The sequence below is a fragment of the Asterias amurensis genome, chromosome 2 (assembly GCF_032118995.1).
Source record: "Asterias amurensis chromosome 2, ASM3211899v1".
Lineage (NCBI taxonomy): Eukaryota > Metazoa > Echinodermata > Asteroidea > Forcipulatida > Asteriidae > Asterias > Asterias amurensis.
In genome coordinates, this window is record NC_092649.1 from 26,820,623 (window position 1) to 26,833,679 (window position 13,057).

The following is a 13,057-nucleotide window of genomic DNA, read 5'->3' on the forward strand; positions in this document are numbered from 1 at the left end:
CATGTAGAAATAGGTCTTATCAGCGGGAAGTATTCGATCCAACAACACAAATAAAACAAATTAAAGGGAGGTTTTCTTTTTTATCTATAAAGACGAATTGCTTTGGAGCTTACTTGAGCGATTTCTGCTTATTGGGAGGGTTTCTCATGGCTTCAAGAAATCAAAAAGAATTTGAACTCTACGATCCCGCACTAACCGCTTCAGAATGTCATTTCTGCCTCATGCTTGCCACCTATTCAACTCTAAATTCCAAAGATGATCCCCTGGTTTTTTTTTTTTCTCTCTTTTCTTTTTTTCCTGGTTTGCTAGCATCAACGCACAATTTAGTAGGCCTCCTTTGTTCTTGTGATTTTTACTCGCCCTTTTACTTTTGGCGGTTTTAATTTGTTGGTCGCCACTTGTAGTTTTCAATGGTTGTAAAAAAAAAAACTGTTACTGTATAACTAATGCCTTGTTAATCTGTTTATAGTGCTTTATACTTTTAAGTGTAGTTGACTCTAGTCACCCACCCAAAGGATGAATCCCTACAGGGCTTGCATTTAGAAGGAAAACCCGCAATACCTCGGGGCTTGTGGCTCTAAACGTTTACTGGACCAGTAAAGTTAACCCATTTTTAAATTGAATAAGCGCTATGAGAGAATATTTATTTCATTTGTCTTTATGAAGTATTATTTTTATATCTTTACTTTGTAGAAATGAGAGGTATTTTTTAAGACGGAAAGTCAACATTTTGAACAATTTTTTTTGTCCAAGATGTTTCACAGCTCACAGCTTTGTATTCATATATTCAATTACAAAACACAGGACTGCCTGACTTGTCTGGTCATAAGTATAGTTGCTCAACACCAAGTTTACTGGCCCAACACCGAAACTACTGGCCTGGGGTGGACCAATAGTAAAATTGAGCCCTACCCTACTAGGTATCATTTACTAAAAGTAACCAACTCTTTTCAAACAATTGAAGAATGATAGGATTTCCACTAAAGCACGCAAAAGATTTTTTTTTTTTTTTTTTAAAGTTGTAATTATGCAAATGTTTTTATTTTTTTCACAAAAGAATCTACTTTACAAATTAAGGGTGATGTTAACTTAACACATCAAATTGCACACAGCTTATGGCACAAACAATGGTAAAGGGGCACAGAAAACTCTTATTGCTAGGTTTTGTCTTTAACCATTTTTACAATTCGGTTTGGAGACAAAGGCACACATTCAACTATTGATTTGAAAGATCACTGGGTTTAAGTACAAGTACCTGTTTCTTTTTTAAACATTTTCCATTAAACAGTCTTGCATTTTTAGTTTGACTCGTTGTTTTTGTTAATCCACCGTCTAGGGAAAGAATTTTATACAGAATTATATAAATTTGCTATGACGTCCCCAAGGTCTGTACTGTCATGCTGGTCTTATTGAAAATTCCCCCAAAACAATTATTTTCAAAAGTATTTTTGTACTGATTTGCCATTAACTGTAAATTTTGTACCATAAACTGAAATTTAAAAAATTTATAGTCATAACCCTTGGTTAATTTTATGATTTGGATAAAGGATAAATATATTGATTTTAGCCAAATGATATGCACATTTAGAAAATAAATTACAACACTAAAAAAACAATTTACTTATTGCATATAATACAGAAATTTAAAATATCAATAAGAAATATGAAAAGTCATGCAAATGTTTTATAAATTAACATACAGATAAAATGGATACCATGCTAGTGAAAGACTGATATAGCAATATTTACAAACAAGAGCTGTCGGTACATAAACACCTTAAAAGCAGAGTTAAACCAAACGGAAAGGGACACATAATTCATCTTAGGTGAAAAAGAGAATGTAACTGACCCTTATAGGAAGGATCTTTGTAATGATGTTCCACAACACAGGACGTCTTACATTACTTTAACATGATGTGATGGAGCCATAAATTGTCATTTAACTCATTACACATCCAGCAGCGCAACTAGCTCAAATAACAAGATGAATAGGACATGAAGATATGGGCCCAATTTCATAGAGCTGCTAAGCACAAAAATTTGCTTAGCATGAAATGTCTTCCTTGATCAAAGCAGGATTACCAACTATGAAAGAAAAAACACCCTTGTCACACGAAGTTGTGTGCGTTTAGATGGTTGATTTCGAGACCTCAAGTTCTAAACCTGAGGTCTCGAAATCAAATTCGTAGAAAATTACTTCTTTCTCAAATACAATGGCACTTCAGAGGGAGCCATTTCTCACAATGTTTTAGCCATCAACTTTCTCCCCATTACCCGCCACCAAGTAAGGTTTTATGCCAATAATTATTTTGAGTAATTGCCAATAGTGTCCACTGCCTTTAAATATGAGCTCCGGTCTGAAGTTGGATTCGGTGGAAGGCAGGAAAAAGAACTACTGAGCCGAAACCCGACCCCACAATGAAGGCTAACATTATGCACAAGCTCATGCTGACTAACTTACTGAGTTGAAGGGCATCTTAAAGGGTACAAACCAAAGATTTAAAGTGCGAGTTTTATACCCAAATCTACACAAGGGACATGTCTCATTCATCAGAAAGTGCACTCTGCCAAAAAAATGATTAGGCCTATAATGATTTATTAATTTGTTAATGGAGGTAGCGCATAAATATACAAGATAAATAAATTATAGTAAGCATTGGTCTTTCTTGACCATAAACAATCATTTTGGGCAATAAATACATTGACCACAGGTGTTTCTTCACTGGGATTCTTTTAGTGTCACATGGCTTACTCTCAGGTGTACCCTTTCAAGAATCGGTGAAGATGGTTAGTGTGGTAAGATTCAGCTGTCGTGATTTTATAAATATAATTTAAACTAACTTATAACCATAATTTTGCACAGGCCGTTTTTCTTTCACTTTTTTTTTCTTCTGATGGATAACATTTTTACAAATGGCGATCTTCAAAATAAGGTCTCTAAATAAACACACTTTGTGTGGTAAAAAAGTACTGGTGTTGTTTAGCAGTTGTGCACAGGTAGGTGACACTAGCATTGGTTTTTTGCATCGGCTTATGGATCCATCATTCATCAAAGACAACAGACCACTTAGCTCTTAAAGGCAGTGGACACTATTGGTAATTGTCAAAGACTAGTCTTCACAGTTGGTGTATCTAAACATATGCATAAAATAACTAACCTGTGAAAATTTGAGCTCAATCAGTCATTGAAGTTGCGAGATAATAATGAAAGAAAAAACTCCCTTGCCACACGAAGTTGTGTGTGTTTAGATGGTTGATTTCAAAATCAAATTCGTGGAAAATTACTTCTTTCTCAAAAACTATGGCACTTCAGAGGGAGCCGTTTCTCACAATGTTTTATACCATCAACCTCTCCCCATTACTCGTCACCAAGAAAGGTTTTATGCTAATAGTTATTTTGAGTAATTACCAATACTGCCTTTAAACAAATCGGTTCTAATTTCTTTGTTGAAATTATGATGAAATTTTCACCCTACACTGTACAAATCTCTGTTCAACACTTCTTTTCCTTTCGCCTACTAGTTAATTGTTGATGACATTGGACACTTGGTTGTCGTTAGCGCAGACGTTTCTGTAATTACTGTTGCGAACCCAGGTACAACCTTTTCCGTACCTGCAATCTTTGACGCAGCTTCTCTTTCTGGACAGTGAATCGCTGGTGTTGAGATCAAGAAAGCAACCATTACCGACTGATTGGTACTCTGACTCTGCTCCGTTTCCATATATGGGGTTCTGCATGATGGTTGTAATAACCTGAAGAAAGAAAATGGTAAAATTTGATAAGTATAGGAAATATGAAGTGCATATTTTATCGTGGAATGGGGGAATCCTGTGATCATCATACAGTGTTGTTTCGACAAACAGTATTACAAAGTGCATCTTGGTTTTACGATGCGATCCCTGAATAAACAGGGTCACGTTGTAGCTAGTGATCATTGGATTGGGTCTAGTGAACGGTGCCACACTGTTGCCGCCTCTGATTGGACGAAAGTTCCCTACATAGCAACAGCATTGTCTGTGCGTTTAACTCTGTCTTTAGCTTCGCCATTGCAACAAGCACACAAAACTTCATACAGGTAGCTTTCAAGGAATAATAAATAAGTATAGAAAATATAAACAAATAGGCTATTAAAATGAATAGGACTCCTAAACCTAGAAGAAGCATGGATGCGCTTCTGCGTCCCCTATTCAACGAGGCTGGGGGCAAACTTGGTGCGCTGCTTAGTTAGAACATGGAGGTAGAATAGAACAGGGTATGACATCAACCTTGCAATGTGGATCAGTATATTACACACTTGTTGCCATGGATCGACCAGTCAGAATGGATGGTTCAAGTTTGCGTGAAGATTCGTCCTAAGCTCATCAATCACAGACCTGTTGCATATTCAGTGCTTTCCAAGTCTGTTATTCTTGATGCAAACATAAATTTACCACTCTACCAACTGAGCCACCTAACCCTAACTCTAATGTTCAGCCAAAAATGTATTTAATTTTACAGGCCTTGTACTGTACTTCTTGAAGGGCCACATCAATTTTCTTCTGGGGAGGGGCACTTCTATGTGGGAAAATGTAAATTTGTTTCGAAGATTTGCAAGGGCATCGCAGCAAAAGCACAAAACACTCCAGCCAATCCTATGGGTGTCGTGGGTAAATTTGAGGCCTGAAATACCTATAGTCAGTTGACCTTATGAGATATTTCTTACCTGACAATCACAGTTTTCAATGTAGACGTTCTTGTTGAGACCAAGCTTCTGCTGCACAGTCAGACCACTCCACTTCTCATTCCACTGACAGCCTTCGGAATTCAACATCCCACTTTCTAGCTCTTCAATTCCTGATTGGAAAAAAAAATCAAGCAAACCAGTCCGAGATGAGAACGAGATGTAAAACAAAATACCGGTACCTCTCTTAGTTATACATGTACACGCCTAACCGAACACCCAACACTCTCATCTGCTCACAACCAGACTTTCTCCTTTATTGCTTCGTGAATATGGAACAACCTCCCAGTACGCATCAGAAATTGTAACTCTTTGCCTTTGTTCAAACAATATCTCAAAACTCACTTGTATCAGATGTAATTTGTTGTATTTATAGTTTCATTGGTTTTGCTCAGTGCTTTGATCTTGATGTAAAGGCGCTTTATAAATATTTAGTTGTATGTATATTGTATGTACTTTCACCATGCAAAATTTCAAATCCAACTTAGCATACAGGCAGTTCAAATAAGTTAAAACTCTAACTAAGATGCATAACAAATTGTCTGTTGAAAACACCCTCTTGTCGTCAAAAAACTGTGGTTTATTGCAACAAACGGTCTTGTCAGAGTCCTCAAGCATGGCTTTAAGCATTGAGCTGTTTCATAAATCTTCATAAACACTGTTGTAAATACCAACCTGTCAGCACGTACACATCACCAACTGCCAGACTGGGATAACCACATGGTATTGAAACATCAGAGTTTGTTGAAGTGATCGTCAAGACGTCGTCTTCTTCGAGGTGTCTTGAGACGAGATCTGAGCCTTTAAAGACGTTGATTACTCTCACTGTGTAGTGTGCAATCTCCTTCACTCCAAAGAGGAATGTCTCTTCCTCATGGACGGCTTTTGACACAATTTGCGCTTTGATTACTGTGAGAATAGAAAGTATGAAGAATATTAATTTTGGTTTTTTTACCCATACACCGATGTGTGTTAGCACTGTATACTCGGTACTTTCCCGAGTCCTGTGAAAAAATACCACAGGCATGTTACTCGGGTGGGATTCGAACCCACGACCCTTGCAATTCTAGAGCAGTGTCTTGCCAACTAGACTACCGAGGTTGCCCGGTAGCTAGAGGCAGTTTGAATCCTATGTTTTTGCAGCGGGTACCGCAACGATATAATATTGTAATATAAAGTATGAAGGTTACAGGCACTATAGTGTTAATTACTCAAAATATTTGTTGGCATAAAAAATTACTTGGTAACGAGCTGTTGATAGTATATAAAACATTGTGAAGTAACATAGGTTTTTTTTTTAGAAAGAGGTAATTTCTCACTCAAATATTAAAAGACTTTTTAAAAAAACCTTGTATAAGCATCTGAAGACACAAAAACTTGTGCAACAAGGGCGTTTGACCTTTCATACTCTTGTTCGATGACCAATTAAGCCCAAATTTTCACAGTTTTTTTTTTTTCTGCATATGTTGGGATATACACCAAGTGAGTCTCTTTGAATGACAATTACCAAAGGTGTCCAGTTCCTTTGATGGTATTGTGAAAAGGTCTTTTCACCAATTCTCCTTTTCACTCATATCCTGAGCAGTCTTTTGCCAGAAGCAATGCCCATATGTACTAGTTCACCTCTCAGGGTCACCATAGTCCAGTGATTAGACTGCTGGACTTATTGTCACAAGGTTTTGGGTTTGAATCCTGCCAAACTAATCACTGATTTTACAATGACTAGAATAAGTATTGTCGATTAGTTACTGAATCATAATATCTTGATTTATTATTAAGAGGATTGCAGCGAGTTTCTGAGTTTCAAACATTTTTAATAGTAGAAGAGACGGATTCAAGGAGATTGTACCCGTTGCTCAAAATTGTAGACCTGATTAATTCTGCAGTATTATGCCTTTCTTCTGGGCACATGGACAAACAGATGCGCTCAATGTGTTTAACCCCCAAACATAATCAAAGATAGATATTTATTGCTAATATATCCAAGTTCTGAAATTAAAAAGTTCAAGAGAATCGTGGTCGGTCACCATTGTACGCACGGTTCTACTTCAACATAAAGTCACCGAGACATAAATTCCACTTACCAAACTGTGCATCACACACAAATTCTTGAGGGTGTTCGATCGGGCAACTCCTCCTGCACCGGTTTTCATGATGACCTGGGTATGTTATCCTCCCTGCTTGTGCCAAGACTAGGCACCCAAGGATACACATCATCTCTACCACACACCTTGAAATGAGACTAGTTGCTGGCTTCATCTTCAATGTGAATTTGTCTAACAGTACTGTCACACAAAAATTGATCTATACTTTCACCAACTTGGTCAATCTGCTCCAGATTCGCAAAGTGCTCTAGATACTGAGATTGATGGTGAAGTAGTAGTCGGTAGTTGATCAATGCTCTGACTCTGATCAAACACGGCAGCTCTAGCCCTTTTTATCCCTTTCTGGGGTTTTGCCAGTCCCCTAAAGCTCCTCCCACTTTCTGTGCCACTCTCTGGGAGCCCCCAAACAGGTGGCGTTGAATTTCGTAACTTGATAATAATAGTGTTGGTTTCAACCTGTGGGTGTCCAGCCAGCCACCGGAAGTCGTGATTCAATTATCAAAGTGCACCCTCCTCAATCATTGTTGCTGTATTGTCTTTTCCATTATGAGTGGTTAATCATGCGGAGAAACTATATATATTTTTTGAAATAATTTCAATAACAACTGGTCCATCTACTTGTGATGACTCTTTGCTAGATTTATTAAATACTTTCTTAAAGAGTACTTTCCTTCAAGGATAGTCCACTAAATAAAAGGTTCTTGGCAAAACGTTCAGGAAGCTGATTTTTACAGTGACACTTTTTTGTTGTTTTTGAGGCTCTATTTCATAGTATTACTTTAGCTATTAAAGACACTGGACACTATTGGTAATTGTCAAAGACAACCCTTCTATCTTGATGTATTTCAACATATGCATAAAATAACAAACCTGTAAAAATTTGAGCTCAATCGGTCGCCGAAGTTGCGAGATAATAAAGAAAGAAAAAACACCCTTGTCAAATTCATGGAAAATTACTTCTTTCTTGAGAAGTACATTACTTCAGAGGGAGCCGTTTCTCACAATGTTTTATACCATCAACAGCTCCCCATTACCTGTAACCAACTAAGGTTTAATGCTAATAACTATTTTGAGTAATTACCGATAGTGTCCACTGCCTTTAAACCATATGAACTGATTCTTTACAAGATTTCTTAGTTTGTTTCTTTAAAGGCAGTGGACACGATTGGTAATTACTCATAATAATTATTAGCACAAAAACTTACTTGCTGAGGAGTATCTGAAGTTATGTAGTTTTCAAGAAAGAAGTAATTTTCCACAAATTTGATTCCGAGACCTCAGATTTAGAATTTGAGGTCTAGAAATCAAGCATCTGAAGGCACACAATTTCGTGTGACAATGGTGTTTTTTCTTTCATAGTTATCTCGCAACTCCGACGACCAATTAAGCTCAAATTTTCACAGGCTTGTTATTTTTTCTATGCATATGTTGAGATACACCAAGTTTGAAGACTGGTCTTTGGCAATTACCAAAAGTGTCCAGTGTCTTTAAGAAAAGATATTTCCGTCAAGGATATCAATCCAGGTTGGCAAAACGTTCAGGAAGTTGATTTTTACTGACTTTGTTTTGTTTTAGTAGAAGCTCAATTTCATTACTTTAGTTACAATGAACTGGATTTGTGTGCCTCCGAAATTTCAACAGCGAGACCATCTGGACTCCAAGTTCAATGGAACTGGGTCGTAGTTCGTGTTTCTTGTGTCTTTACTGTATGGTTGCGTTTTTCTTTGCCAATGTCTGCTTGGAATATGGCTTTTTGGATAATTGTCTGTTAATGCTCTGAGAATGGCTTTTCAGATAATCGTCTTTTTCGTTTGGCTTAGTTTGATGGAAACGTTTAATTTTGTCTTGACTAATTGTCAAAGACCAGTATTCTCACTTTAGTGTATCCAAACATATGCATCAATTAACAAATCTGTTAAAAAATTGGGCTTAATTAGTCATCAAAGTTGCAAGAGAATAGTATATAAAGAAACATTGTTGCACAAATGTTTGCTTTTCGATGCATAATAAAAGGCTTCAGGCCTGAAGTTTTTTAACATTTGAGTGAGAAATTACCTCATCTCAAAATCTACCTTACTTCAGAGGGAGCTGTTTCTAACATTTTTGTTATACTACCGACAGCTCTCCATTGCTTGTTGCCAAGTAAGTTTTTATGCTAACAATTAGTTTGAGTATTTACCAATAGTGTCCAGTGCCTGTAACTTGTAATCTATCACTTGGATGCAATATTGACAATGTTTTTAAAAAAAATTGTGAATTTTTCCAGATACTACACTTGGATGTGAGCTAGATTATGAGGTTCTTGTAAACCACCCCATTAGTGCATCTGTATTTTGTCAGAGTCCCGGAGGATTGGACATCTGTAATTAATATTATATTCTGTCGGAATTAGGTCATTAGTGGTGAAAATGTGAAATATTTTCATCTTACCAAATTCTGGTGTTATGAAGGTTGGATGAAATAGCCATCTGTCCAGTTCTCATAACTGTTCCCTTAGGAAAGACCTTAAAACAAAGCCTTTTGTTTATTCACTTTGTATAAATTTATTTTGATGATGGATTACCAGGAACTTTTAATAAAGCATGGCTTTAAATAATGCTCTCTTTTTTTGCGTCGGCGAGCATTGACGTCAATTTCTTTGTCGCAATAGCAATGTTGCATTCTTCCAGATCTAATGACTTATAATTAATTAAGATCAAAATAACCCACTGATTGTGCATGATCAGCCAAGGAGAATGTCTCACAGATGTTCGGTCAAAGACTTGCGGCCGTGAAACCGCGATGACGAAACAATCATCATCATCATTATGAGAATATCGTAAATCTCCATGGCCATATCAATCTTAAAGGGTTGAAACATTGAGACCAATTTAAGAACTGACTCAGCGGCAGTGCATTTCATTACAATCCTATAAGCTAAAGTAGTAGTCCTGCCAATTTTCTATACTTTCCGTCCTGGTAGTAGTTAAAAAAGCAGGACAGTTCTTTTCAGAACTGAGAAGTCCTCTGAACATTCAATAAATCTACTCCGCGGTAGTAGAATAAAGAAAGACAGTTCTCTAAAGAACAAACTGTACCTGGCAAGTAGATACAAACATGGTGTTACCGCAATCCATACTCTTAAAATTACTGGCAATAAAAGTTGTACATTTTTTAGGGTTGAATTCTATAATTCAGGGGTCCGTAATTGTGGTCACAAACAGCTTTCTGTTTTTTGACAAACTGTAGCACTCACTAGAGTCTCTCGACTAACGTAGAGCGGAAGAAATAACTCAAAACACCTAAAAATACCCACAAACTGTCACCAATTTAGAACAGAAACATCTCGAAAATCAAAACACCCCCTTCTGCACGTACGCTCAATTGACATCCAGCTGCTGTTGACAATTTTTGACTCGTAGTTACACATCTTTTCCCACATGGGGGTCTTTCTAGAGCCATATCAACATTTTGTCTGCATTCCACAAGAATTACTGCGGTTGCTATGTTTTCATTTTTAGAATGACAGTGGTTTCTAGTACACAAATCAAAACACCTGGTTGGGAAGGAGTCCGTGTAGGCCTACAAGATGTGGCGTAGTTTGGGTGATAATGGCGAAAGTGAAATTAACGTCCGTTATCACAGAGTGTTATTGGACTATGCTGCAATGGGTTTTAATTCCCCTTGGGAAATATTCATGCCATAACTGCGGTCTCTGAAAGCAATTTTTGTTTTCAACTGGAATTTTTTTATCCCATTGGCCGTAGTTGGGGATTTTTTCTCCCAAAATGTTAGGAAGACTAAGGTTTAAAGTCAAAATATGAGACTCCTTTGTTTTATCAGTACTTTTGGCTTCTGACTCGTACCCCCCCCCCTTCCCAATATAGATATTGACAAAATTAGGAGAGAGCAACATAGAGCTAGAAAGCTCAGTTGGTTGAGCGCTGTCAAATATATCGATTGTTCAATATCGATTGTTCAAATCCCTCTATAGTAAATTGTGTTTACATACTTGAATCGAAAAAAAAAACATTCTGGATTTTCTCTGGGTTTAAAAAAAAAAGTTGTTGAGTGGGTCTGTTGTTTCCAAAGAAGAAAGAAATGCACTAAAAAACAAAAAAAATACATAAATAAAAATATTTCAATTCTTAGGCTCCGTCTCTGTAATATCCTTTGTAGTTCAGGATCAAGTAAATATTTCACATACCAAAGATTGTATCTTGACATTGCCTGCTGGCTTTGTTGACAGAAAATGAGTTTGGACATATTTCCCAAAACTTCCAGTTTGTATCAGTGGCCCTCTGGGAAATTCGAAATTTTGGAATCCTGCTGTGGAACTTTCTGTGGTTTTTATGTGTAACGAACCATACTGCTCAGATTTATTGGTCAATGTCATACTTTAAATTTATGGTGTTGGTATTTTTATTCCACTTCCTGTGTCAGCCTCTTCAGGCCCTGAGCTTCGCTCTTGAAGGGGCACATCAATTTTCTTCTGGTGAGGTGCACTTCCCCTGTTATATTGGGAAATGTATGTTTGTATCGGAACCCTACAGAGGGCACCACAGCAACAGCACAGGGCACCACAGCAGTTTCTGTGGGTGCCATGGGCTATTTTCGAGGTCTGTCTGTGGTTGCACTCAAAATTCTGGACGAATATTTTGTTTCTCTACTGAAAGTTTTTCAACGGACTGTGTTCACTATTGAATGAATATTAATGAGTTAAATCCAGTGGGCACTGACATAGGAACTGGCACACCCACTCCTTTCTGCAGGAGATGTGATTAATCTCGAAAAGATTCTTCAAATTTGGCCTCTAAAATTTACAAATGTTTTTTTTTTCCACATACTTTTTTCTTCTTTTTTTTTCCATCATTTATTAGAAACTAGGTTCAGCTGACTGTGTATTCACTATCGACTGAATTTAAATGCACAAAATCCAGTGGGCACTGGCATACCGCCCCCCTCATTTCTGCATGAACTGTGATTAATATAAAACAGATTTTCACCTGTTTTGTTTTATCTGAAATTGCTAAAAATTAACCATCCCCCCAACCACTCTCTGTTAACTTTACTGGAAGTAGAAATGCAACATTTTACAAATGTAAATAGTGTCCAACTTTTGAAGTCCTACCTTTACTTTTCAAAACAAAAAGCATGTCGGTCTTGTATACTCCTTTTAAAGGCACTGGACACCATTGATAATTACTCAAAATAATTGTTATCATACAAGCTTACTTGGTAACGAGCAATGGATATAAAAAACTGTTAACATAAATCATTGATAGAAAGACTCTCCATGAAGTAACATAGTTTTTGAGTATTCAAATTATGAAATATAGGCCTCAAGCCATTTATTAGGCATCATAAAGCACACAAGTTTGTGCAACAAGGGTGTTTTTTCATCTTTCATTATTCTCTTGCAACTTTGATGACCAATTGAGTCCAAATTTACACAGGTTGTTTATTTTATACATATGTTGGGATACTGGTCTTTCACAATTACCAACCTTGTCCAGTGCTTTTAAAGGCAGTGGACACTATTGGTTATTACTCAACATAACTATTATCATAAAACCTTTCTTGGTTACGAGTAATGGGGAGAGGTTGATAGTACAAAACATTGTGAGAAACAGCTCCCTCGGAAGTGACGTAGTTTTTGAGAAAGAAGTAATTTTCCACGAATTTGATTTCGAGACCTCAGATTTAGAATTTGAGGTCTCGAAATCAAGCATCCGAAAGCACACAACTTCGTGTGACCATGGTGCAACGAGGGTGTTTCTTTTTCTTTCACTAATTCTCGCAACTTTCGCAAAATTTTCACAGGTTTGTTATTTTATGCATATTATGTTGAGATACACCAACTGTGAAGACTAGTCTTTGACAATTACCAATAGTGTCCAGTGTCTTTAATATGACCTTCAGCTTCCTAATGATGTAAGAGGAGACTATTATGTCAAACATGATTTGTGTTTCAATGGCAGGTTCATGATCCGAACCATGAGTCAACTTGATCATGAAATGTTTCAGGAAGAGTGATTTATCCTTAGTCTCTGGGATTTTTAATTTATTATTTGTGCAAATTGACAGTTAGCTCCAAATTCGTTGAATCATAACCATATAAAACTAAGAAATTGATTGCAGTAATGCTCTACTAAAAAGTTTTATAGAGGTCATGGCCTAATTTCATAAAGCCTGTCAGCATAAGAATTTGCTAAGCTCAGACAAATTTTGCTAAACAGAAACTGGTTACCA

The 13,057-nt window shown here is 36.9% G+C and overlaps 2 protein-coding genes across 3 annotated transcripts in view; one reads left to right on the plus strand and one right to left on the minus strand.

Annotated features, from left to right (window-relative positions):
- The window catches only part of LOC139954456 (synapsin-3-like), a 288,306-nt gene that overhangs the window by 230,862 nt on the left and 44,387 nt on the right, over window positions 1-13,057 (plus strand). The window lies entirely within an intron of this gene.
- LOC139954460 (metalloproteinase inhibitor 2-like) lies at window positions 995-7,143 on the minus strand. The gene is made up of 4 exons (XM_071954265.1): window positions 6,806-7,143; window positions 5,397-5,630; window positions 4,704-4,834; window positions 995-3,753 (listed from the first exon to the last, which is right to left on the minus strand). The coding sequence occupies exons 1-4, from the start codon at window positions 6,978-6,980 to the stop codon at window positions 3,523-3,525; spliced, it is 771 nt and encodes a 256-aa protein (XP_071810366.1). The 5' UTR covers window positions 6,981-7,143; the 3' UTR covers window positions 995-3,522.